General features: G+C 38.9%; 1 protein-coding gene across 1 annotated transcript in view; it reads right to left on the reverse strand.

Moving 5' to 3' along the window:
- SMARCA1 (SWI/SNF related, matrix associated, actin dependent regulator of chromatin, subfamily a, member 1) overlaps positions 1-23791 on the reverse strand; it is a 54603-nt gene that overhangs the window by 15543 nt on the left and 15269 nt on the right. Inside the window, exons 8-20 of the mRNA XM_058197130.1 lie at positions 23262-23393; positions 22788-22856; positions 16873-16982; positions 14955-15181; positions 14168-14289; positions 13149-13301; positions 12820-12952; positions 11510-11658; positions 9068-9187; positions 7073-7183; positions 6845-6958; positions 6111-6233; positions 1340-1472 (exon numbers count right to left, since the gene is read on the reverse strand). Coding sequence (XP_058053113.1) covers positions 1340-1472; positions 6111-6233; positions 6845-6958; positions 7073-7183; positions 9068-9187; positions 11510-11658; positions 12820-12952; positions 13149-13301; positions 14168-14289; positions 14955-15181; positions 16873-16982; positions 22788-22856; positions 23262-23393 — 1696 coding nt within the window. The remainder of the gene's footprint in view (positions 1-1339; positions 1473-6110; positions 6234-6844; positions 6959-7072; positions 7184-9067; positions 9188-11509; positions 11659-12819; positions 12953-13148; positions 13302-14167; positions 14290-14954; positions 15182-16872; positions 16983-22787; positions 22857-23261; positions 23394-23791) is intronic.

The following is a 23791-nucleotide window of genomic DNA, read 5'->3' on the forward strand; positions in this document are numbered from 1 at the left end:
GTTCGGTCTTGCCAATGTCATCACAAAAACCTATTATGTCAACATTGCACATGATGTAACAACTAGGAACGCTTTCTTTTTGTAGAAGAGCATCCAAACAAGCATAAAACAGGCTTTTTTAATCATAACCGGAAACTACAAGATTAAAGGATATCTTCTCCCCATGACTATCCTTGATCAATGTGGGAAGTATTATAGGAGCTCAGAGGTTGGTAGTGCATACCAGCTTCTTCCATTTTCTTCTTTTAATCTCTGTCATTCTCACTTATAATTATTGAAACAATGCACCATTTCAGGTGCCACAGGTAATAGCAATGAAACAACCTCTTTTCTCCCTAATTTCTACCTGGGCATAGAGATATGTAAGTCTTGAAACTAGAATTTGTAGCTTCGGAACTGGAAGGGTGTTTGAGCCAATTATTCTCCACTTAAGAAGCAACTATACTTTTGTTTTCTGAAATATATTTACATGCTGTGCCTGAAACTCCTCTGGGAACAATCTGTGGCTTTAGTGCCCAACTCTACATATGAAAGCCCTTATATGTGTGAAAATAGAAGGCACAGGATGACCCCAAGTGCTAGCATGGGGAGTGGAGTGTGGAAGGGAGGAGAGCCCTTGACTCTTAAAGATGGGAAATACTTGAAAGAATGCTGCTGCCCTTGAAAAGTATGGCAGAGTTTGCAAAGCAGAATTGTGTTTGCATTGGAAAGGCATCTGGGATTTTTGTGAATCCATCACTCAGCCAAACGGTGATCATTATAATGCTGTCGGGAGAAAGGAATAATAAATGCAGCCACTCTCCCTCTGCCTTGCCAGCCACAGCACAGTCAATAATGAGGGTCCTCATTTTACCCACCTCGGAAGTATGGAAGGCTGAATCAACCTTGAGCCTGGTGAGATTCGAACTGCCAAATTGCAGGCAGTCGGCAGGTAGAAGTAACCTGCCATATTGCATTCTAACCACTGTGCCCCCGCAGCTCTCAAGTGAAACATGTCGTAACCATTTGTCTGAAATGGTATAGGGTCTCCTGCTCAAGCAGGGGGCTGGACTAGAAGACCTCTGAGGTCCCTTCCAACTCTATTATACTATGTTCTATAACTAAAACTCAACCAGTACAGGAACAGGAACAGCTACAGAGTTATGGTGCATGAACCTCGGCATAATCCCTCGGCAGATCTTAAATCTGTCCATCCGGAACATTTCCTTCCTTCCACATTACAAATTCCTCAGGTTTCTTTATCCTTGGTAGAATTACAAAGGTAACCCAATTGGGAGGGGGAAAGAAGAAATGAACTGTTCGCAATCATTCTTAATTAATCAAGGAACGATTAACGCACCTGAATACTCGATAACTTCCTCAGGTGACTTTCCTTCCACCTCACGGGCAATATCATCTATGTCGTCACGGCCATATTTTTCATTAGCTTTAATAAACTGATTGAAGTCTCTTTTGTTCCAGTTTGTAAAACCCTGTTAAAAGAAGAAGTTGTTTTTGTCAGATCTTGCATCTTAGGAGGATACAGTTGGATCTGCTCATTAATGCCTTGGTACAATGTCACATAATAATTACAGGGGTTAATGAACTTGCAGTATTTCCATAAACATCTATTATCCAGGGTTTATTACTCAAGTCATAAAAAGCTGAGTTATTTTTAAACACATATCCTCACACGTAAGGGAGAGAAGTTATTCTATTCATGCTTGTAAATGGCAAGTCTCCAAAGAAACAAAGTTCAGTCCGAATCTTAGCGGGCTTTCACTTGTATCACACTTGAACAATTACAAGTAACTAACACCAAAAAAAAAAAAAAACCCTTTAAGAATATGAGGGCACTTGTCCAGATGTCCCAGGCAATCTTCTGGAACTAAATGCAGGAACATTCTGTTTCAAACATTTACAAAGCAAATGGCGAATGAAATTAACACCTGGAAGGGAAGAAAATCCCCAGTTCCCATGCATACTTTTGATAAAATATGGAGGGGGGGGGCATGAAAAAAATCTATCGACTATGGAAGGAATATAAACAAAAAATTGGCACTCAAAACAGTTCCTTAAACAATATTAAACTTTTAAATAATTAAATCAGGAACCTCTAAAGGTTGGCAGCAACTAAAGTTAATTACTGGAGAGGCAAATGTCAAATATTTTATATAGTGTGCCATTGATAATCAGTGTTTGACCAATGGCAGAATTCCTGCAAAATGCTAGCTATGACATTTATTTCTGAGATCAGATATGCTGAAAACCAGCCAGTCTACACAACGAGGATTTCCTTCACCCAGAACCACTCTATGATGGAAAAACTTCTGCTCTTAAGACAGAAAAAACATCCTTCCAACCCTTTGTATAAAACAACAAATCAGCAACCAGAAATGAGGTACTTTTGGATTAACATCAGCATGACTCCTATTAGCTACAGGCAGTTCTCAACTTCCAACAGCTCATTTAGTGACTGTTCAAAATTACAACAGCACTAAAAAAAAGTGACCTATCAGCCATTTCAACCACTGCAGCATCTCCATGGTCATGGGATCAAAATTTGGATGCTTGCAATTAGTTCGTATTTATTACAGTTGCGATATCCCAGGGTCATGTGATCACACCTTTTGCAACCTTCTGACAAGCCAAGTCAATGGGGAAGCCCGATTCATTTAATAACAGCCTTAATAATTTAACAGCTGCAGTGATTCGCTTAACAACGGTGGCAAGATAGGTTGTAAAATGGGGCAAAATTCACTTAATAAGTATCTCATTTAACAGCAGAAATTTTGGGTTCAATTATGGTCATAAGTCAAGGACTACCTGTTTTTGGTCCGTTTTTGAATGGCGGCAGATTCAACAATGTGCATATAAATCTGGGATTAAGCTCTACTAACTCACAGTTTCTAACTCGCAGAAAGACTTGCCCGTAAAAGCCCGATTAAGGGGTATGCAAAGCCTTTCATACGTCAACTATTCTCAAGGTTGAAATGTTCTTCTGGGAACAAAATAGATATTTTCAGCCAGAAACAGTCTGTTCTAATTCGGAAATATTTCAAGCTCCAAATTTTTTCAGTCTTAAAATACTTGCCCAATGTCTGACTGTAGCGTGTTTCATGCTTAAGATACGGGTAGACCTCATTTTTTATTTTTTTATTTACATTTATATCCCGCCCTTCTCCGAAGACTCAGGGCGGCTTACAGTGTATAAGGCAATAGTCTCATTCTATTTGTATATTTTTACAAAGTCAACTTATTGCCCCCCCAACAATCTGGGTCCTCATTTTACCTACCTTATAAAGGATGGAAGGCTGAGTCAACCTTGGGCCGGGCTCGAACCTGCAGTAATTGCAGGCTTTGTGTTCTTAATAACAGGCCTTACCAGCCTGAGCTAAACCGGCAGTTCATTTAGTGACCATTCAAAAGTTACGACCGCAGTGCAAAATGTGACTCGTGATAGTTTTTCACATTTATGACCGTTGTAGTATCCCCATGGTCACATGATCCAAATTCAGCCATTTGGCCACTGGTTCATATTTATGACACTTGCTGTGTCCCAGGGTCATGTGATCACCTTTTGTAACCTTCCACTAGGGAAGACAGGATCAGTTAACAACTTATTCACTGACTTAACAGTTACAATGATTCACTTAACAACTGTGGCAAGAAATGTCGTAAAATGGGACAAAGTTCACTTACCAAATGTCTCACTTAACAACAGAAATTTCGGGCTCAATTGTGGTCGTAAGTCAAGGACTACCTGTATTTGGGGAAGGGGCTCTTCAAATTCAAAATATTTTGCATATGCAGAGTCTCTTTCAAGCTGAGGCGTTTTAGGACACTTTAGGGCAGGGGTCTCCAATCTTGGCAACTTTAAGACTTGTGAACTTCAATTCCCAGAATTCCTTGGCCAGCAAAGAATTCTGGGTGTTGAAGTCCACAAGTCTTAAAGTTGCCAAGTTTGGAGACCCCCTGCTTTAGGGATATATCTATGTTGGTCTTGCTGCAGCAGGATAGAATATAGAAGTGGCTTTTCATGGCTTTCTTGTGGCATAATTTTCTTCAAATTTTCCCAATCCAGCCTACAAACCTGGAATTTCCCATAGGAATCTCTACCATGTACTAATCTGACTCAATTCTATTTAACTTCAGAACCCAGACAATATCAACCAGCTGCTACCATCTGCTGAAACAGCTGTATGTTTTTAGATAATAGCTGAAATGCACACTTTAACATCAAGCTGTATTTCTTTGCTTTTACTGATGTTCTACAATGTCGGGGTTATCAGTTGTAAAAATAAAAAAATAAAATTCAAACAAAGAGCAAGACAGTCATATTGATTTGACTCAACCAAAAATATGTGGATAGAAAAATGTAAAAAAAAATGTAAACAGACAAGGGTGAAAAGATTCTGATGTTTTATGTACCTATTTTCAAACATTAAACAGTGTTGTAAAAAAATGTTTACTCTTTCTGTAGAGAGATTAGGAACCATCTGTATTTTCATTGTAAGGTTCACTTCATCTGACACTGGCAATTTAAATGATCAAAAGACAGTTGTTAAGTCAAGTGGAGGATTCAAGTATATGTATCCTTAATATATAAGTCTAAATGCTAATATAGAAGGATATATTAAGGATGTTATATTTTGTTGGACAAGAATGCAACAAAGCTCTATGCTTCCTATCTCATAACATGCAAAGAGCGTTAAAAATTATGTCTGAATAGCCCAGCAATTCAGGCATAAAAGTAATTACACTGATTTAACAACATTCATTAAAAACGTAACAAAATCTAAACTTGTAGACTTTGTGCCAGAAAATTATGATGAAATGTTAAACATCAACTGCCTAAGAACCATCCACTACTGGTAGACCTCAACTTAGGATCGGTCAGTCAATAGTAATCCGTTGCAAGAGAGGAGAGAGGTTTATTTTGGTAAAAGACAAACCTTTAGATTCAGTCTGAACTGTGTCAATTTCAACTGTTCTCTTTGTCGAGTTCCCACTTTCTATCGTTACTTGTCTGCTGAGAACTTGGTAATCGCATATTGAAAACAAAGGACTATAATCCCTTCTCTTTCAATATTTGCAGACAGAAATTTAGAGCACAACCACTAAACATGGACAGCTTTTTTTCAGGAGGATCCTTGGTGCTCTCTGAGCTTGGCTATTTTCTTGGAGATCTTTCATTACCCAAACTAGGTAACATCATCAGTGCTAGCAGAAGTAGTCCTCTACTTACAACTGTTCATTTAGTAACCATTCAAAGTTATAACAGCACTGAAAAAAGGTGACTTAAGACCATTTTTCACACTTACAACTGTTGCAGCAGCCCCATAGTCACGTGATCAAAATTCAGACACTTGACAAGTGACTCATATTTATGACAGCTGCAATGTCCTGGGGTCATTTGATCCCCTTTTGCGACCTTCTGCCAAGCAAAGTCAATGGGGAAGCAAGATTCACTTAATATCCATGTTACTAACTTAACAACTATAGTTGATTTATTTAACATCTGTGGGAAGAAATGGGCCAAAATTCACTTAACAAAGTCTTGCTTAGCAACAGAAATTTGGGGCTCAATTGTGGTCATAAATCAAGGACTGCCTGTACTGTTTAAGTTACCTCATTTGGGTAACGAAACATCTGCAAGAAAACAACCAAGCTCAGAGAGCACCAAGCACTCTTCATTTCAGCCCTGAGCTACAAATATCCTCCTTTATTGGTAGTGCATTTTTTTTCCCCAGCTGGGGCCTACGCAATTATTTATTCTTCCCTGCCTCCAACAGCTGTAGGGGATGGCTGTCACGTTATGGTCAACAACATTATCTTATTTAGGGGATAATGTGTGAGTTTCAATGTAAAATATATGCATTAAATATCTCCCCCTTTACTCCCCCTTCCCCCCTCTGGGGATGGAGGGGGGGGGCTGCATGTAGACCTGCCAACTCTGGCTTCGAGTCAACGCAATTACAAATTAATCCATATGATCAGACAGCATTTGCAGTTTTCCAGGGGATAATTACGGTAATGTCTTGCACAGCAAGCAGACGGGTTGATAATCACAGATTCTTCTTCTTTTTTTAATAAGAAATAAACGTGAAGCCCAGAAGCCATATATATACCTGGGTGAGCAGCCTTTCTTTCTCTTCGGCCTCTTCGGCAGAAAGAGGAGCTGATTCATCAATCTTCCGCTGTTCCTCCTTCTGCACCTGAGCTGCATTCGGAAGGTCAGGATTCCTGGGGACCTAAAACCAGCAATGAAATGAATGAATAGCAAGCGAGCAACGCTATTAAGGGTTCTGGATAGAGGCCTCTTCGTCTCCCTTTATGGCCTTTCCCTGAAACGCCAAAAGGCAAGATTGATGCATTTTTCATCTACTGGGGATTTTGTTAGGAGAGGAAATTTTTCTCTGGCATCAGGGCAATCGTAGAGAAACATTCTTTTGACTTGTGTTTACAGGCCTCAGAAAGTTCTTCAGGCGAGATGAACATAACCTATCATAACTCATCTCTTTCCCCTCCCTCCTCAATGGCTCGCAGCCACTTGTTCCACACAAGTGTACCAGGAACAGCAATATGTAAGTAGCCAATACGTGTCCAGAGCTCTCTTTAAAGGTTCCAAAAGCTTCAGGGTATCATGAATATATGAGAGAGCACGTGTGTGTATGTGTGGAGAAGGCACAGCAGGAATACACACCATCAAGTGCTTAGGCACTGAAGAAGTGATTTGTGTAATAACCTATATCCAGTTTGGAATGGACCAGTGCCACAAAAAGGATGCCTTTGTAAATTCAGAGGGCAGTGTTATTTAATACTAGAATATTATTTATTTAATATTAAGGTTGTAGTTTCTTACCTTATAGCCTATCGTCTTCCGATAATAGAGGATTTCTTTTTCAAGAAGTTCAAATAACCGTGGTGGAAAGAATTGGAAATCTTGAATATTTGGCTGTTTGGGCGGTCGCGGAGCCTTTGAAATTAAACACATAGAGTATCAATGCTATTCTAATTTTTATTTGCGCATTTATGAAAATGAATATTTAAAGGTTCTCTTTTGTGTCACGTAGAAGGTTACAATGCTGACCTTTGGGATTTTAGGCTCACTGACACGGAGAGCTTCCCTAAAATAGGCATCCACAGCGTAGTTGGCTTTGCGTTCTCGTTTTGGAGGCTCGATCCATTCCATCATGCTTAACTAGAAAAAATAAATAAATTCATTAAAAGGGCAGGGAAGATTATCCCTTGCTGACACAGGTGTTTCTTTTACAAAAACCTGAATAAATGGTTGTGCGCTGGGTTCTTTCTGTATTTTTTTTCATGTTCTTCTCCTGAACAGAAGGATGCCTTTTTTAAAATATTGAAACGTGAATAGTAAACAGAAGTAATGAATTTCTTTGCCATATGTTAAACCGTACTAGTACTGAATTTGAGAAAATTAAGAAATAAAGGCGCACGTACGTTGTTTCATGTGCATGAGCCTAGGTGACAGTTTCCTTCAGAGAAACAATTAATTGCATTCATGGGACTCTTTTGAGAATTCCATTATGAACTTGACTAGGATACATTTTCTCAAGCATCCATCACCTGGACCTACCGTATATACTCGAATATAAGCCGATCCGAGTATAAGCCGAGGTCCCCAATTTTACCCCAAAAAACTGGGGTAAACTGGGGACTCGAGTATAAGCCGAGGGTGGGAAATGAGGCAGCTACCGGTCGGGGAAACCCTCCCTCCCTCAGCCGAGAAGGCTGGCGGCTCCCCCGCCCCACCCTCTCACTGCACCGGCAGGGCTTCCCCACGCTAATGCAAAAGCCCGCCAAGTTTGCGCCATCCGGTATAATGTGAAAAAAAGAAGAAGAAAAAAAAACTCGAGTATAAGCCGAGGTCCCCAATTTACCCCAAAACTGGGGTAAACTGGGACTCAGTATAAGCCGAGGGGACGTTTTTCAGCACAAAAAACGTGCTGAAAAACTCGGCTTATACTTGAGTATATACGGTAAGTATAATTAATTTTTGGACCACTTTCATGCATCCTACATTCTACACTGGTTGGACTATGCTTATTGCATGCATTAACAGCAAAATTAATGGGGGATAGACATTTGGTAATTAAAGAAAAAAATAGTGGTTTGATTTAATGCCGGCTGGAGAACTCTGAGAATTGAAGTCCATACCTATTCAAGTTGACATAGTTGACAATGTTCTAGATATTACTGGATCAAATCTTCCTCTATTTCTGTCCACTGGGAATGCTAGCTGATCTGATTTAACAGAATAGAGCTGGAAAGGGTCTTGGGAGGTCTTCTAGTCCAAGCCCTGTTCAACCAAGAGACCTTATACCCATTCCAGACAAGTGGCTGTCCAATTTCTTAAAAACCTCCAGTGATAGAGCACCTATAACTTCCCAAGGCAAGGCATTCCACTGGTTGATTGTTCTCAGTTTTTCCTTAGTTCTAGGAGAACTCAATTAGTTTCTATCCATTGTTTCTCGTCTTGCCTTCTGGTGCTTTGGGAAATAAGTTGATTCCCTTTTCTTTGTGGCACCCCTAAAATATTGGAACAATGCTATCATGTCACCCCTACTCCTTCTATGTTTAAACTAGTCTTTTACTAGATTAAACAAACCCAATTCCTGCAACTGTTCTTCATATGCCTTCAGCCCACTAATATCCTTTGTTGCTATTCTCTGCACAGTTTCCAGAGCCTCAAAATCTTTTTTATACTATTGTGACCAAAACTGGATGCAGTATTCTAGGAGTGTCTTACTAAGGCTTTATTTATAAAGCAGCACTAACACTTCACATGATCTTGATTCTATCCCTCTGTTAATGCAACCAAAGGTTGCACTGGCTTGCAACTTTGCATCTCAGGCCACATCCAGAGGATAATAGACTTTCCAGTCACAAGTTCACTCCAACCTAAATTTAGGAGGGGGAGGAGCCAATAATGAGAGCCTAGAATTTCACCGCAGCAATATCCAGTGCTTATTTTGATATGTTTATGATCCTACTGAAATCAAGTCATTCTCTGTAATACAATTCATGCAACTGCAATGCCCCATGTATATGAAAAATATACCTTTTGTTTCCCTCTGTAATCTTCCCCTTCAAAATTGTACAAACTCATTTCAGTGTCCATTGTGAAGTTCCGAAGAGAGCTTTCACCCATTTTTTGCAAGCGTTCATTCATTTCAGCTGTCTAAAGAAAGTCACAAGTACCAAAAAAAAGAAGAAAGAGAACACATTTTTAGAAATGTCTTTTTCATGTATATAAATACTATGGTTGATTTTAATCAGTCTGTATGAAAAGTTAGCTAAGCTAAAAAAAATTTCTTCCGGTTAGTTCAGAGCTGATATTTATTACAGATAGCAGAAAAAATGAACAAGGCACAGTGATTTATGTTCCACATTATCTCACCTTTTTTTCACCTCTTTCTAAAATAGTGGTAATGTCTTCATCAGTCAGTTCACTGTCTTTGGAAGCGAACACGTGTGTTGCTCCATGACGGATCATTTGCAACATTTCATCTTTTGCTAGTTTGTTAGACTGCTGATCAATAAGCCTTCCTAATACATAAAACACAGAGAATTTTAATTCCAAACTCATAGTGAATTCTATACTAGAATTATAAAGTCGTATCCCTATCTAAGCAGGCTGTTTAATAAAACTACAATTAAAAAGTGGAAGTACAACAGCAAATTTAAATGTCTCATATCTTAGTGCCAAATTTAAAGCAAAGATTTACAGAAGGGATTGACTCTGACGTGCAATTTGAGGAGAGCACCATATGATATTATCCAACTTTTACAGAACCATTAAATTTTACTGATCAGGAGCACAATATGCTTTATAAACATATATCAAGCGAAGCATTTATTTGATACTGAAGTCACATCAAAACTAGAAAACAAAGCCAGATACCGAACCATTCACATATTAAAACTGTACTTGTGTAATTTAGGTACAATTTTTAAAAAATAAGGTAGAAATTCCTTTGCTTGGTGCACCAGAGAACTATGCAGCAATTTTGTTCAGATGTGAAAAATATTTACTGGTAGTCCTCAATTTACAACCATCTGTTTAATGACTGTTTGAAGTTACAACACTGAAAAAATGACTTATGACCATTTTTCACACTTATAACCATTGCAGCATTCCCATGATCACATGATCAAAATTCAGATGCTTGGCAACTAACTCATATTTATGACGATTGAGGGTCATATGATCACCTTTTGCAACCTTCTGACAAGCAAAGTCAATAGGGAAGCCAGATTCACTCAACATCCCTGTTACCAATTTAACAACTGCAGTGATTCACTTAACAACTGCAGTGATTCACTTAACAACTGCAGTGATTCACTTAACAACTGCAGTGATTCACTTAACAACTGCAGTGATTCACTTAACAACTGCAGTGATTCACTTAACAACTGCAGTGATTCACTTAACAACTGCAGTGATTCACTTAACAACTGCAGTGATTCACTTAACAACTGCAGTGATTCACTTAACAACTGCAGTGATTCACTTAACAACTGCAGTGATTCACTTAACAACTGCAGTGATTCACTTAACAACTGCAGTGATTCACTTAACAACTGCAGTGATTCACTTAACAACTGCAGTGATTCACTTAACAACTGCAGTGATTCACTTAACAACTGCAGTGATTCACTTAACAACTGCAGTGATTCACTTAACAACTGCAGTGATTCACTTAACAACTGCAGTGATTCACTTAACAACTGTGGCAACAAAGGTAGAGCAAAGCTCACTTAACATCTTAGCAACAAAAATGTTGGGCTCAATTGTAGTGAACTCTTGTAAGTCAAGGACTACCTGTAACTGCTTATATCAGGGGTGTTTTTCCAACTTGGCAACTTTAAGACTTGTGCACCAACTCCCAGAATTCCCCAGCCAGCCATGCTGGGAGCTGAAGTCTTCAAATCTTAAAAGTCGCCAAGGTTGGACACCCCTGGCTTACACCCTCCATGTTTTGTCCAGTTGCTATTCTCTTTTGAAGTTGAAGGAGGGAAACATCTCAAAGGAAGTCAGATTTTTCTAATTTCACTATCAAATGCTACAGGTCAGATCCTGCCTTCTCTTAATTTATCTCTGAATACCACAAACATATTAAACCGTACCTTGCTGAATAACAATTGAATCCAGCCTCAGTTTTATCTCAGCTCTTTCTACTATTCTCTCTTCAACAGTGTACAAACTCATTTCAGTGTCCATTGTGAAGTTCCGAAGAGAGCTTTCACCCATTTTTTGTAAGCGTTCATTCATTTCAGCTGTCTAAAGAAAGTCACAAGTACCAAAAAAAAGAAGAAAGAGAACACATTTTTAGAAATGTCTTTTTCATGTATATAAATACTATGGCTGATTTTAATCAGTCTGTATGAAAAGTTAGCTAAGCTAAAAAAAAATTCTTCCGGTTAGTTCAGAGCTGATATTTATTACAGATAGCAGAAAAAATGAACAAGGCACAGTGATTTATGTTCCACATTATCTCACCTTTTTTTCACCTCTTTCTAAAATAGTGGTAATGTCTTCATCAGTCAGTTCACTGTCTTTGGAAGCGAACACGTGTGTTGCTCCATGACGGATCATTTGCAACATTTCATCTTTTGCTAGTTTGTTAGACTGCTGATCAATAAGCCTTCCTAATACATAAAACACAGAGAATTTTAATTCCAAACTCATGGTGAATTCTATACTAGAATTATAAAGTCGTATCCCTATCTAAGCAGGCTGTTTAATAAAACTACAATTAAAAAGTGGAAGTACAACAGCAAATTTAAATGTCTCATATCTTAGTGCCAAATTTAAAGCAAAGATTTACAGAAGGGATTGACTTTGACGTGCAATTTGAGGAGAGCACCATATGATATTATCCAACTTTTACAGAACCATTAAATTTTACTGATCAGGAGCACAATATGCTTTATAAACATATATCAAGCGAAGCATTTATTTGATACTGAAGTCACATCAAAACTAGAAAACAAAGCCAGATACCGAACCATTCACATATTAAAACTGTACTTGTGTAATTTAGGTACAATTTTTAAAAAATAAGGTAGAAATTCCTTTGCTTGGTGCACCAGAGAACTATGCAGCAATTTTGTTCAGATGTGAAAAATATTTACTGGTAGTCCTCAATTTACAACCATCTGTTTAATGACTGTTTGAAGTTACAACACTGAAAAAAATGACTTATGACCATTTTTCACAGTTATAACCATTGCAGCATTCCCATGATCACATGATCAAAATTCAGATGCTTGGCAACTAACTCATATTTATGACGATTGAGGGTCATATGATCACCTTTTGCAACCTTCTGACAAGCAAAGTCAATAGGGAAGCCAGATTCACTCAACATCCCTGTTACCAACTTAACAACCGCAGTGATTCACTTAACAACTGTGGCAACAAAGGTAGAGCAAAGCTCACTTAACATCTTAGCAACAAAAATGTTGGGCTCAATTGTAGTGAACTCTTGTAAGTCAAGGACTACCTGTAACTGCTTATATCAGGGGTGTTTTTCCAACGGCAACTTTAAGACTTGTGCACCAACTCCCAGAATTCCCCAGCCAGCCATGCTGGGAGCTGAAGTCTTCAAATCTTAAAAGTCACCAAGGTTGGACACCCCTGGCTTACACCCTCCATGTTTTGTCCAGTTGCTATTCTCTTTTGAAGTTGAAGGAGGGAAACATCTCAAAGGAAGTCAGATTTTTCTAATTTCACTATCAAATGCTACAGGTCAGATCCTACTTTCTCTTAATTTTATCTCTGAATACCACAAACATATTAAACCATACCTTGCTGAATAACAATTGAATCCAGCCTCAGTTTTATCTCAGCTCTTTCTACTATTCTCTCTTCAACAGTGTTGTCAGTGATAAGCCGAAATACCCGCACGGCCTTTTTTTGACCAATCCGATGAGCACGATCCTAATCAGGGTAAATTAATAAAGGTGTAAGTGAAAAGATGCCTAATACCAATTTAAAGGCAAAGGTGAATGTATCATTATTTGTTCCATTTTAACCAACCCTTCAAATGTGGTGTTTATATGTTTGTTTGTTTTTAGTTAGCTTATATGAAAGAGTGCAACTGCCCAAGAAATAAACCTTGAAGATCTCCGCTTACCATCGCTTGTAGATCGACTTGTGGGTTCCAGTCTGAATCATAGAGGATCACAACATCAGCTGTTGCTAAATTAATCCCCAGGCCTCCGGCTCTTGTACTCAACATAAAAACAAACTTCCTACTATTTGGAGCATTAAAGGTGTCTATTGCTTCCTAAAAAAAAAGATATTTTTTTAAAGAGATTGCCTTAAAAATACTTTTTCCTGAAAGGGATCAAAAACCTGTTGTTGTTTGTTGTTGTTGTTTTGCCTGGTTTCTAAAATAGTTATAGGGAAAACTCTGGCCATGATAGAAACACAGGGAATCAAAACTCTTTCCTTCACCTCTCCAAGCAACTAGATCCCCAGCCTGTGAATTACAGAGATCTTCAAACAGCACAGGTGATTCTTATTGGCATTCTTTGTAAATGCGCCTTTCACTTATTTCCCCTTAAAGTGATACAGGTAATCTTTGACTTGCGACCATTCATTTAAGCAACCATTCAAAGTTACGACGGTACTGAAAAAATGATTTACAACCTGGCCCTGCACTTATAAACTTGCACAAGATTGCAATTCAAGCTCTTGGCAACCGTCATGTATTTACAATTATTGCTGCGTGCCAGGATTGTGTGATCGCCATTTTCAAATTTCCCAGTGGGTTTCCAACAAGTAAAGTCAATAGGAGAAGCTGGAGTCACTTAACAAGTTTGTGGGATTCCGTTAATAACCACGGCAAAAAAGATAATAAAACCAGGTAGAACGCCTTTAATGACTGCATCGCTTAGTGATGGAAATTCCAGTTCCAATGATGGTCGTAAGTCAAGGTCCATCTGTAGTTCAAACTCAAATCAGAAAATTGAATGACATAGCATGCAATAATGGAAAATTAATCTCTGTTTATAAGGCCTGATAGAAGATAAGACCACTGTCACAGCCAATTGGCACTCAGGAAAATAGTGAAGAAATGTTAGTTGGTGCACAGCTGTGTCTAGCATAGAACAAAATAAACATTCAAGGGACTAGACAAATTATTCCCACCTCTCTCTCCTCGTGCGGTGTTTGCCCATCCAGGCGACAATATTCATAACCTCGCCACATGCAGTAGTCTTCCAATATATCCAATAAGCGAGTCATTTGGCTAAAAACAAGAACTCTGGAACCTGAGGGACAAAGGAATGGTTGAAGCACCTTTAACTACACTTTGGGTTAATAATAATGACAAGCATCTACATTAAATAGTTATGTCCGGGAATGAACATTTACTGATATCAATAGGACCAAGGAAAAATGACTAACTTTGCTGGATCTCCATCAATTGCATGATGAATCTGGAAGTGATCATTTATTTATGTATTAAATTTGCATTTACTCAATTGCATTGCAACTGGGCAATGTTCTTTATTCCACTCATTCATTCATTCATTCATTCATTTCTATCCCGCCTTTATTATTTTTACAAATAAAGCGGCAAATATATCCAACACACCTTCCTCCTCTTCTTTTTCCCACAACAACCCTGTGAAGTTGGTTGGGCTGAGAGAGAAAGTGTGCCTGGACCAAAGTCACCCAGCTGGCTTTCATGGCTAAGGTGGGGCCTGAATTCAGGGTCTCTTTCTTTCTAGCCTGGTGCCTTAACCAATGGACCAAAACACTATATACTGGCAATGTGTAATATAAGACAATTAAAAATAAGATAATAAGAAATCCTGCAGAATAGAAGTCCTGGGGGGAAAAATCCCCCACAGAATACCACAACAAGAAAGTCCCACAAGGGATCCCACCAGCCCAAAACTGGGAGGAAAGGGAAAGAGATAATCTGTCTTACCCTGTTCTTTGAGTTTCGATAGTAATTTGTCCAGGGCAACCATTTTGCCACTATTGGTCACTAAATGAGTATCAGTGGTGTAAGGAGGGCCTGGTTCAGCACCATCAAAGAGGTACGGGTGATTACAACACTTCCTCAGCTGCATCAGGATGTTCAACAACCGCATCTTGTCCATTTTGCCCGCTGAATTTAAGATATCAATATCTTTCATCAGGATCTTGGTATACCTGTAAGGTTAATTGGATAATTTAATAATAAAGGAACAGCACATTAATGTTTGAATGTATAAAGGAGGAAAGAGTCTTAGTCATCTATATCCCTGTTTGGCCATTTGTACGTGACTTACTGTACAGCATTAAGCTTCTTTGCTTTATTTTCACACTCTAAAAGAGTTTTTCAAACCTGAGAACTCTACACTATTTCTGCAATTTCATCAAATTTGATACTTGCTGCAGGGTAACAGCTATGGATATTGGAAAAGAAAAGATACATATATATATATATATATATAACTGAGCTCAAGGGGAAATTAGGGTATCACAGAAACAGAATAACTCAGTAACCTAAGGGGATTAAGAAGGCTAGTTATAGCCCCAAACAACCTCAGGATTGATTGAGGCTAAACTAACTTTACAAGCAAGAAAGTGAATGGAAGATTTAAATTCCTTTCTTGCTGCTAAAGGTAAAGGTTTCCTTGTCCAGTCATGTTCGACTCTAGGGCACAATGCTCATCTCAGTTTCTTGGCCAAGGGAGTCAGAGTTGTCTAAAGACGTTTTCCATGGTTATGTGGCCAGCATGGCTATATGCCAGAGGTGCACAGAATGCTGTTACATTCCCATTGAGGTGGTACCTATTAATTTACTCGTGTTTACAAGTTTTCAAAATGCTAGGTGGGCAGGAACTGGGGCAGGAATGGGTGTTCACCCCGTCAAGCAGTGCTCGGGTCTCGAACCTGGGCCATCAGCTTTCCAGCTGACAAGCTCAGTGTCTTTAACCACTAAGCCATCGTACCCCGTTTCTTCTTGCTACCAACATAAAAATGGTCACCAATGCTCTAGGAACTGTTGGCTACCAAGAAGAGAATCCTGGAATTAAAGGGGGTGGGTGAGGCTCTCACAATTCTCCATGTTCTCAATCCCAAAATGGCCATGCACATTTTCGTCCCCATAAACAGTTTAAAAATAGGAGAAAGGGAACTTCTCCCAGTTTTGCAGCTGTGGGCGGGAGCCTCAAAACCAGCTGCTTCTCCTTTGACCAAATCATCTGTCTGCTGCTCATGAACCCACGGAAATGGCAGCTTCTTGATTCTGAATGTGTTACATTATACAGGTCTGTCATCGGCCTTAAGGAATAAGCACATTAAAGGCAGGCAATCAGGTGTACTAAGATTAAAACTTTGGTTCTCCCCTTTCTCAAGTCAAATTCTTGCCTTTTGTTTCTCTGAACACCGAGCAACAACAGTAAAACTTCTTTTTTAAAATCAGATCTGTTCTCCTCCATTCTCAACCTATTGGCATTGCAATTCCAGAGGAAAGAAGAGCCAACGGATCTTGTTGGGGAATACTAATCTAGTGATAATAACTTGAATTTCGGCATTTATTTAGCAAATGTCAAATGTTTGGTGTAGGAGAGAAATCTTGTAATGTAGATTAATACTGTATTATTGTCCCAGACTAAAGTGGGAAGTGGAGAAAAGAACGACAGCTTAAGCTAAAATAGTTTACTTAAAATTTATCCAATCTGATCATACATATAGAAAAATATAAAAGAAATATTAAGGACGGCTTAAAAGAGCTTCAGGGACATTAATATGCCAGTCCTTATTAAAACAACTGCCAGTTGTTTTCATAAGGACTACCTTGCTTTCATCACATAATCAGTGTATCATTCTCCTGGTATAAGATTTTTAAAAATTACCATTCCCTCTGCATTTTGCTGAGACCCAGATAAATTTTTACTTCTTTTTTAGGAGGCAAGCTTTTTTCCACTTCAGCTTTTATGCGCCGTAGCAGAAATGGCTTCAAAACCTGAAAAAAACCAAGAGAAGCACAGGGAACATTTTAGTGACATCCCAGATTTTTCAGACATTTCCTCAACATATGACAACTGGGGCCGGAATTGTTGTTGTAACTTGCTGTGGTCATAGGTCAAGGTGCTATGTGACTCAATTTTATGACTGTTTTTACCTTGGTTGTAAAGGAAAACACTATAGCTATTAAGAAAATCCAATGATCATTAAGTGAATCCATTCTCTTGAATGGGTATATTTGCTGGAAACACGGAAGAATATCGCAAACTGTTGTCAAATAACTGTGGGATGTTGCAACTGGTCGTAAGTGTGAGCCAGTTGCCAAAACACAATCATGTGACCAGGGGGGTGTAGGGCAGCAGTCATAACTTCGAGAACAAGTTTGTAAGTAGATTTAAGTCTGTTGTTAACTCTGAACAGTTATTAAAACAACTGGCTGTATCAAGGAATACTACAAAGCTTCAGCCATCTACCTTAAATACCATACTACATTGCCCATAATCCCCAGCTTTACCGATATTATGGGAATTGTGTAAACTCCTTTCATTTTTAATTGAGGAAAAGGAATGCTTCGCTTTTAAAAAAGGAAATATATTCCTCCAAAAGCCATGCTGGGAAGACACAAACCAATAAATACTATAGATGCTACAATGCTACATTATGAGTTGTGGTGGTGCAGTGGTTAGATTGCAGTACTGGCAGTCAGTACTTCTGACTGCCAACTGCCAGCACTTCGATTCTCACTGGCTCAAAGTTGACTCAGCCTTCCATCCTATTCTTCTGAGGTGGGTAAAATGAGGACCCAGATTGTTGGGAGAAACATGCTGACTCTATAAAACTCTTAGAGAGGGCTGTAAATCACTGTGAAGTGCTACTGCTATTACTCTAGATCAGGGGTCTGCAAACTTGGCTCTTGAGACTTGTGGACTTCAACTCCCAGAGTTCCTCAGCCAGCAAAGCAAAGCTGGCTGAGGAACTCTGGAAGTTGAAGTCCACAAGTCTTTTTTTCTTTTATTAAAGAGTTTTACAAAGATTTTTTTCAATACATCCCACTCCCCTCCCCTCCCCACATCTTCACCCACCCACCCACCCCCCGGACTTCCCAGAGCAAAATACAGGGTATAAAATCTAACAATCATAAGCTAGAATCCACTAATTATCCATAAATTCCCATTTCTCCCCTATAATCTCAACTCTCCTTCTCCATAATAAAGGGAAAAAAAGGAAATGTTCATTCATAAGATATTTGATATTTCTTCATCCAATAATTGTTCTAATTGTAGTCAGTCCATCTTCTTCATTCTAGTATATTTGCTTGTGGGTATTCATTCAGGTACACTAAAATTTCCGCCACTTCCAACAGTTCAGTACTTTTAACATCCATACCCAATAAATCAATTACTAAATAAACATTATCTTCTTCTAATTTTTTTTATATAATAAATCAAACTTTAATATTTTATAAAATTTTCTCTTAACTTTTTAACTTATATAAAATTAACATTTAACCCAATTTTTCCTCCCCCATATTTCCATATCAGTAAATTACCAAATATTTTATAACCATTTTGTCATAAATTCCTTAACCAATTCCATTTCTTTTTTTAAATTTTTTCCCAACACTTTATATAACCCAACATCAATTTTTGTCTAATGTAACTAAATCCACCATGTATAATAAAATAACATCAATATAATATATCTCCCACATTTAAGTTACAGATTAAGACCTATACACCCCAATTTAATTTCCAAATACCATCTACAAAGCATTTTATATAAGAGGGGGGGGAAATTTTCCCCTTGAGTTTTATACTTATCTACAGTAATTAACTACTTACTAAAGCCAAATATAAATTATCCTTTCTACTTTTTATATCCAAGAATTTTGCTTGTGATTTACCCTTTCCCATAAAAAGAAGCTCTTTTCGTTTGAAATTGTTGCTTCTTTACTCCTTGTTTTTTACGTTTGGTAATTACAATCATTCTTTGCTCTTCCCCTGCCCCTTTCAACCTTTCTTCCTTAGCCACAGCCTCTACTTTAGATTGCATTTGCTTTGCTACCTTCTCACACTTTTTAACCACTTCCACTTCTCTTCCCATTTTAACTTCTAGCAGTGGTGAAGTTCCAGCCTTCAATACGTTAGTATAAAAATCTCTTGCTTTAAACACCGTATTAAGTTGATATTTCTCTCCTGCGTAATTTACTGTTAGTCCAGCTGTAACATCCCATCTAAACCGTATCTGACAATTTCTAAATTCATCCACCAAAAAAGCAAACTCTTTTCTATTTCTTAAAATTTTTGAGGGAATTTCTTTTAGCACTAATACCTCTTGTCCTAATATTTGAGTTTTATTTTTATAAGAAGCTTGTAAAATCTCAGTCCTAATCTTCCTAGTTGTAAAATAAATCACTACATCTCTTGGTAACTGTCTTTCTCTTGCAACCCATATATTTTTTTCAATTTGCGTTTTAAGATCTACAGGTTTCTGTCCAATCATCTGTGCAAAAACCTCTGCAAAAACATCTTTTAAATTCTCTCGCTTATTTTCTTTCAAACCTCTCACTCTCAATGCAGATTCCATTACTCTATATTGCAACAAAACTCATTCTTCACCTGCAGTCTCTACCTTAGTCTGAAGCTCCTCTATTTTATTTTTTAAGTCCAAATTAACTTGATTAACTTCTTCAACTCTTTCATCCAGCTGATTTGTGTATTCAAAAAACTTTTAAATGCTGCCAGCGTATCTTCTTTTATATCTTTGTCCTGAGCTGCAAGAGTATCTTTAACTTTCATTATTTTCTCTTCAATTTCCTTAAACTTTTGGTCTACAGCAAAAATTTGAACCTTTAGAAATTACTTCAACTCTTCTTGTAATTTATATATTTGAGCTAACGAGGCACCAGTTTCCTTAGAAACAGCAGGCTTTACTTGCATAGAAACCAACTTACTTAAACTTTGTACTTTGCAACAAAGTTAAATCTGTTCAAAAACTCCTTATTTGGGTTGGGTAAATCAGTTCTGCAGTCCTTCAACTTTTCTCTTTAACATTTCTTCACATAAGTATAAATCCAGCAAGTTTAAACAGAGTTAAGGACGCTAATGATGCTAACAAAGACTTCCTTAACTTTCGTTTTCATGCCCTATTAAGCAGAGGCGCCATTTCCTTTCTTCTCAAGTGCCATTCAAAGATCGAGTTGAGGTCTGGTGCTTACATCAGCCTGTCCTCCTGCCTTTGCTCCATCTGCTTAAAGTAAATTAAGATTGATCTTCATCCTGATAGCAGAGATGGTTGCGGCGTTTTGTTAATAAATTAATGCAGAGGATCCCAGATCCGGAGCTTTCGCCAGGCTTAAATAGAGAGCTCTCGCCCTTTTTGCCCCTAGAATTTTTTCTGGGGCTCTTGGGGAGCTCTACCTCCGCCTAGCAGCTTACCTTCCCCTCTTCTCCTGAGGCGTTTCCAAGCCGTCAGACAGCTGATGAGTGCTGTCTGAACGACTTTAACGGGATCGCGGAGCTGATGGTCCAAAAGGACCGTCTCCAATGCCTACGGCGCCACCGGAAGTCTCGAAGTCCACAAGTCTTAAAAGAGCCAAGTTTGCAGAGCCCTGCTCTAGATCAATGCTTTTCGACCCGTGGTATGCGTGCTTGGCAGTTGGTATGCACACCCCAGATTGAAAAGCACTGTAAAAAAAAGTGTTAACATATAGCGGGAGGGATGAGCTGAAGTGGCAGCAGTGCCACACAGGTTTGTGGGAAAGTCAGCTGGAGCTGCGGTATTGGCGGGGCTCTGCTGAGTGCCCAGGATCAGCCGCAGAGCTCCAGCTGATCGGCACTTCCAGGAGCAGCACACAGCCTTGGGGAGGGAAGTGAGCTGGAGCTGTATCAGAAGAGAAAAGGAGGAGGGGGAGAGAAGAGAAGATATAAAAGGAGGAGGTTATGGCGGGGAAGGGAGAGAGAAAAAAGACAGGGAAAGAGAAGGGGATGGAGAAAGAGAGACGGAGAAGAGGAGATGCTTCTTTGAGGCAAGCAGAGAGAGAGAAGGAGATAGAACAGTGCAAAGATTTATGTCAGAGAAACAGGCACAAGTTTCCCATTAAAAGTGTGGTAAGTGGGAGTATAGATAGTCCTCAACCTACGACAATTGATCCCAAAATTTATGTGGCTAGGTAAGAAATTTGTTACATGAGTTTTGTTCCATTTTACGACTTTGCTTGCCACATTTGTTAAGTGAATCATCGCAGTTGTTAAAATTAGTAACACAGTTGTTAAGTGAATCTGGTTTCCTCATTGACTTTGCTTGTCAGAAGGTTGCAAAAGGGGATCACATGACTCTGAAATACTGCCTTCCAGTCTTCTGAGGTCTGTAAAATGAAGACCCAGATTGTTGGGGGCAATATGCTGACACTGTAAACCGCTTAGAGACGGCTGTGAAGCACTGTGAAGCGGTATGGAAATCTAAATGCTATTGCTATCATAAATATGGATCAGTTGCCAAGCATCCAAATGTAAATCACATGACATTGAGGATTCTGCAACAATCATAAGTGTGAAAAACGGTCATGTCACTTTTTTCAGTGCTGTTGTAACGTCGAACAGTCCCTAAGCAAACTGTTGTAAGTTGATGACTACCTGTACTTTATCACTATTTTCATTTTATTTATTTTTTTGGTCATCAAGTTCTTGACACCTTTTTAGGCAACTGGCGGTACTCAACTATTGCCATATCCTAAAAGTGGTACAATCTGTGAAAAGGTTTAAAAATGCTGTTCTGCATAACTCTTTATTTTACACTTCTCATATAGACAGATTTGAATGTTATTTGTTTTAAAATGTGCATTTCGGAAAAACTACAAGCAAGTCGTATGGCCCATGCCTTTTGTAATAAATATTTACCAATTTCAAAAATCCTCCCAAACATATACAAAGCAGGAGGAGTGGCACATCACACATCAATAAAAAAGCAATAAATTAGCAATGTATGCACTTATCGACTGAAGTCCTTTCTAAAAAATCTTCACCAAAAGAGAAGTGAGATGAGCCTTGGAAAAGGCATTTATATTCGAACACCATAATGGTTGCACGGAAAGTCACACACTGTCTCAGCCATGCACTGCAGAGTCTGTGATGCGTGGAAGCTAGGTGTTGTGACTCGTCCTCCTTCCTCTCCTCAGCCGGGCCCCTCCCGTCTCCAACCTGGCCTGTTATCAGACTCAGAGTCTGATAATGAAGATGAACGGCCTGTCATGACTCCAGCCCCCGGCTCTGGCCCCATGCCCGGAGAGGATGCCAGGAGTGAACAAACAAGCCTGATAAACCTCACTCCTACGGCGTGTGTTCCTTTGGCTCAGCCGTCAGAGCAAGAAGGCAGCCAGGTGCTGGAATTACTCAGCCCTACTCCCTCTGACCCCTCCCTTTCCCAGAAGCTGCCAGCAGATCCAGAGTGGGAGGACTCTCGCTTCCGGAGATCTGAGAGGCGACGCCAGCAGAAGGAGGGGTGGGGCAGGCCTGGATAAATGCTGAGTCATGGAGCCACACCCCACAACCTATATAAAGGACCTGCTTTTGGCATTCCAACCTTGAGTCAAGCAAAGTCTTATCGAGTTTGCTGATACCGGACCCTATCGCTGAAGTCACAACTTGGACTCCTGCCTGCCTGATAAACCTCGAAGGGATTTGGCAAGCTGCAGAGGCTTCGTTGCCAAGTTTGCCAGAGACTTCCTTGACTCGTGCGTCGGAGTGGGGGGTGGGACACAACGCTAGGCCAATAAACTTCTATCAAGAAATAGCACCATACTTACCGCATGAAGTCTTTCCACAAGTTTTTGATCACCAAGACAATTTTTAGTATCAAACCACGAGTCAAAGTCCTGCAGATGTAAAAAACACATTTTACTATTATGTTTGTAATTTCATATTTTCTCAGTGCTTAGGTTAGCTCAAGCAGAAATTATAGGACACAAAGAAACAAACTTCCATTTGGCTTGGAAATCAATATATCCATGTTGAATTCTTCCATCCTATACTATGCAAAACATACTCTTTCATCTGAAATCATGGTTGTGCCATAAATATACATCACCAATAGTAGTTGGAAAAAGGGAGGAACCTAAACAATTGTAAGGTTAGAGTAGAAGTATATTTTGCTATATGTAAATGCAAACCATTGTAGTAAAATGTAAACACAATTACGGTGATATAACGTTAAAAATTAGTTTGCTATAAAACATATAATTTATGCAACTGAAAGACTTCAATGTCAAACTCAGTCTCACCTCTGCAGAATTAAAGACATCTGGTAAAAGGAAATTGAGCAATGCCCACAGTTCATGAAGATTATTCTGTAAAGGGGTTCCTGTTAAGAGCAAGCGATTTGTTGTCTTGAATTCACGGACAATCTCTGATAGCTAACAAAAAAACATGAAGATATTTTATTGCCAATATATTCCAAAGAGACTGTACATTTTTATAAATACTAACTCTGAGATTTGGAAAACAAAGTTCTGGTCTATTATGATTACTCTTACAGACAAATTGAATACATTGGGTGAAATCTTATTCTAAGACGTATTTTGTGTGCTAGAAAGAACTTTATAAAACAATGTCACATACCCCACATCAAAAGTCCAGAAAGACTTTCAAAAGTGTCCATCCTACTAGGATGAACTCCAGATCATTTCAACTCAGAAGAAGACATCTTGAGCCTGTTCAAACTGAATAAGTAAGTTTTCCATTGTCAAGGATGACTCTTCCAGAGTTTTTGCTACTTTATGCACAAGGCTGCAGTCTCAGGAAAGTTCATGGC

The sequence above is a fragment of the Ahaetulla prasina genome, chromosome 11 (assembly GCF_028640845.1).
Source record: "Ahaetulla prasina isolate Xishuangbanna chromosome 11, ASM2864084v1, whole genome shotgun sequence".
In the NCBI taxonomy this organism is placed as follows: domain Eukaryota; kingdom Metazoa; phylum Chordata; class Lepidosauria; order Squamata; family Colubridae; genus Ahaetulla; species Ahaetulla prasina.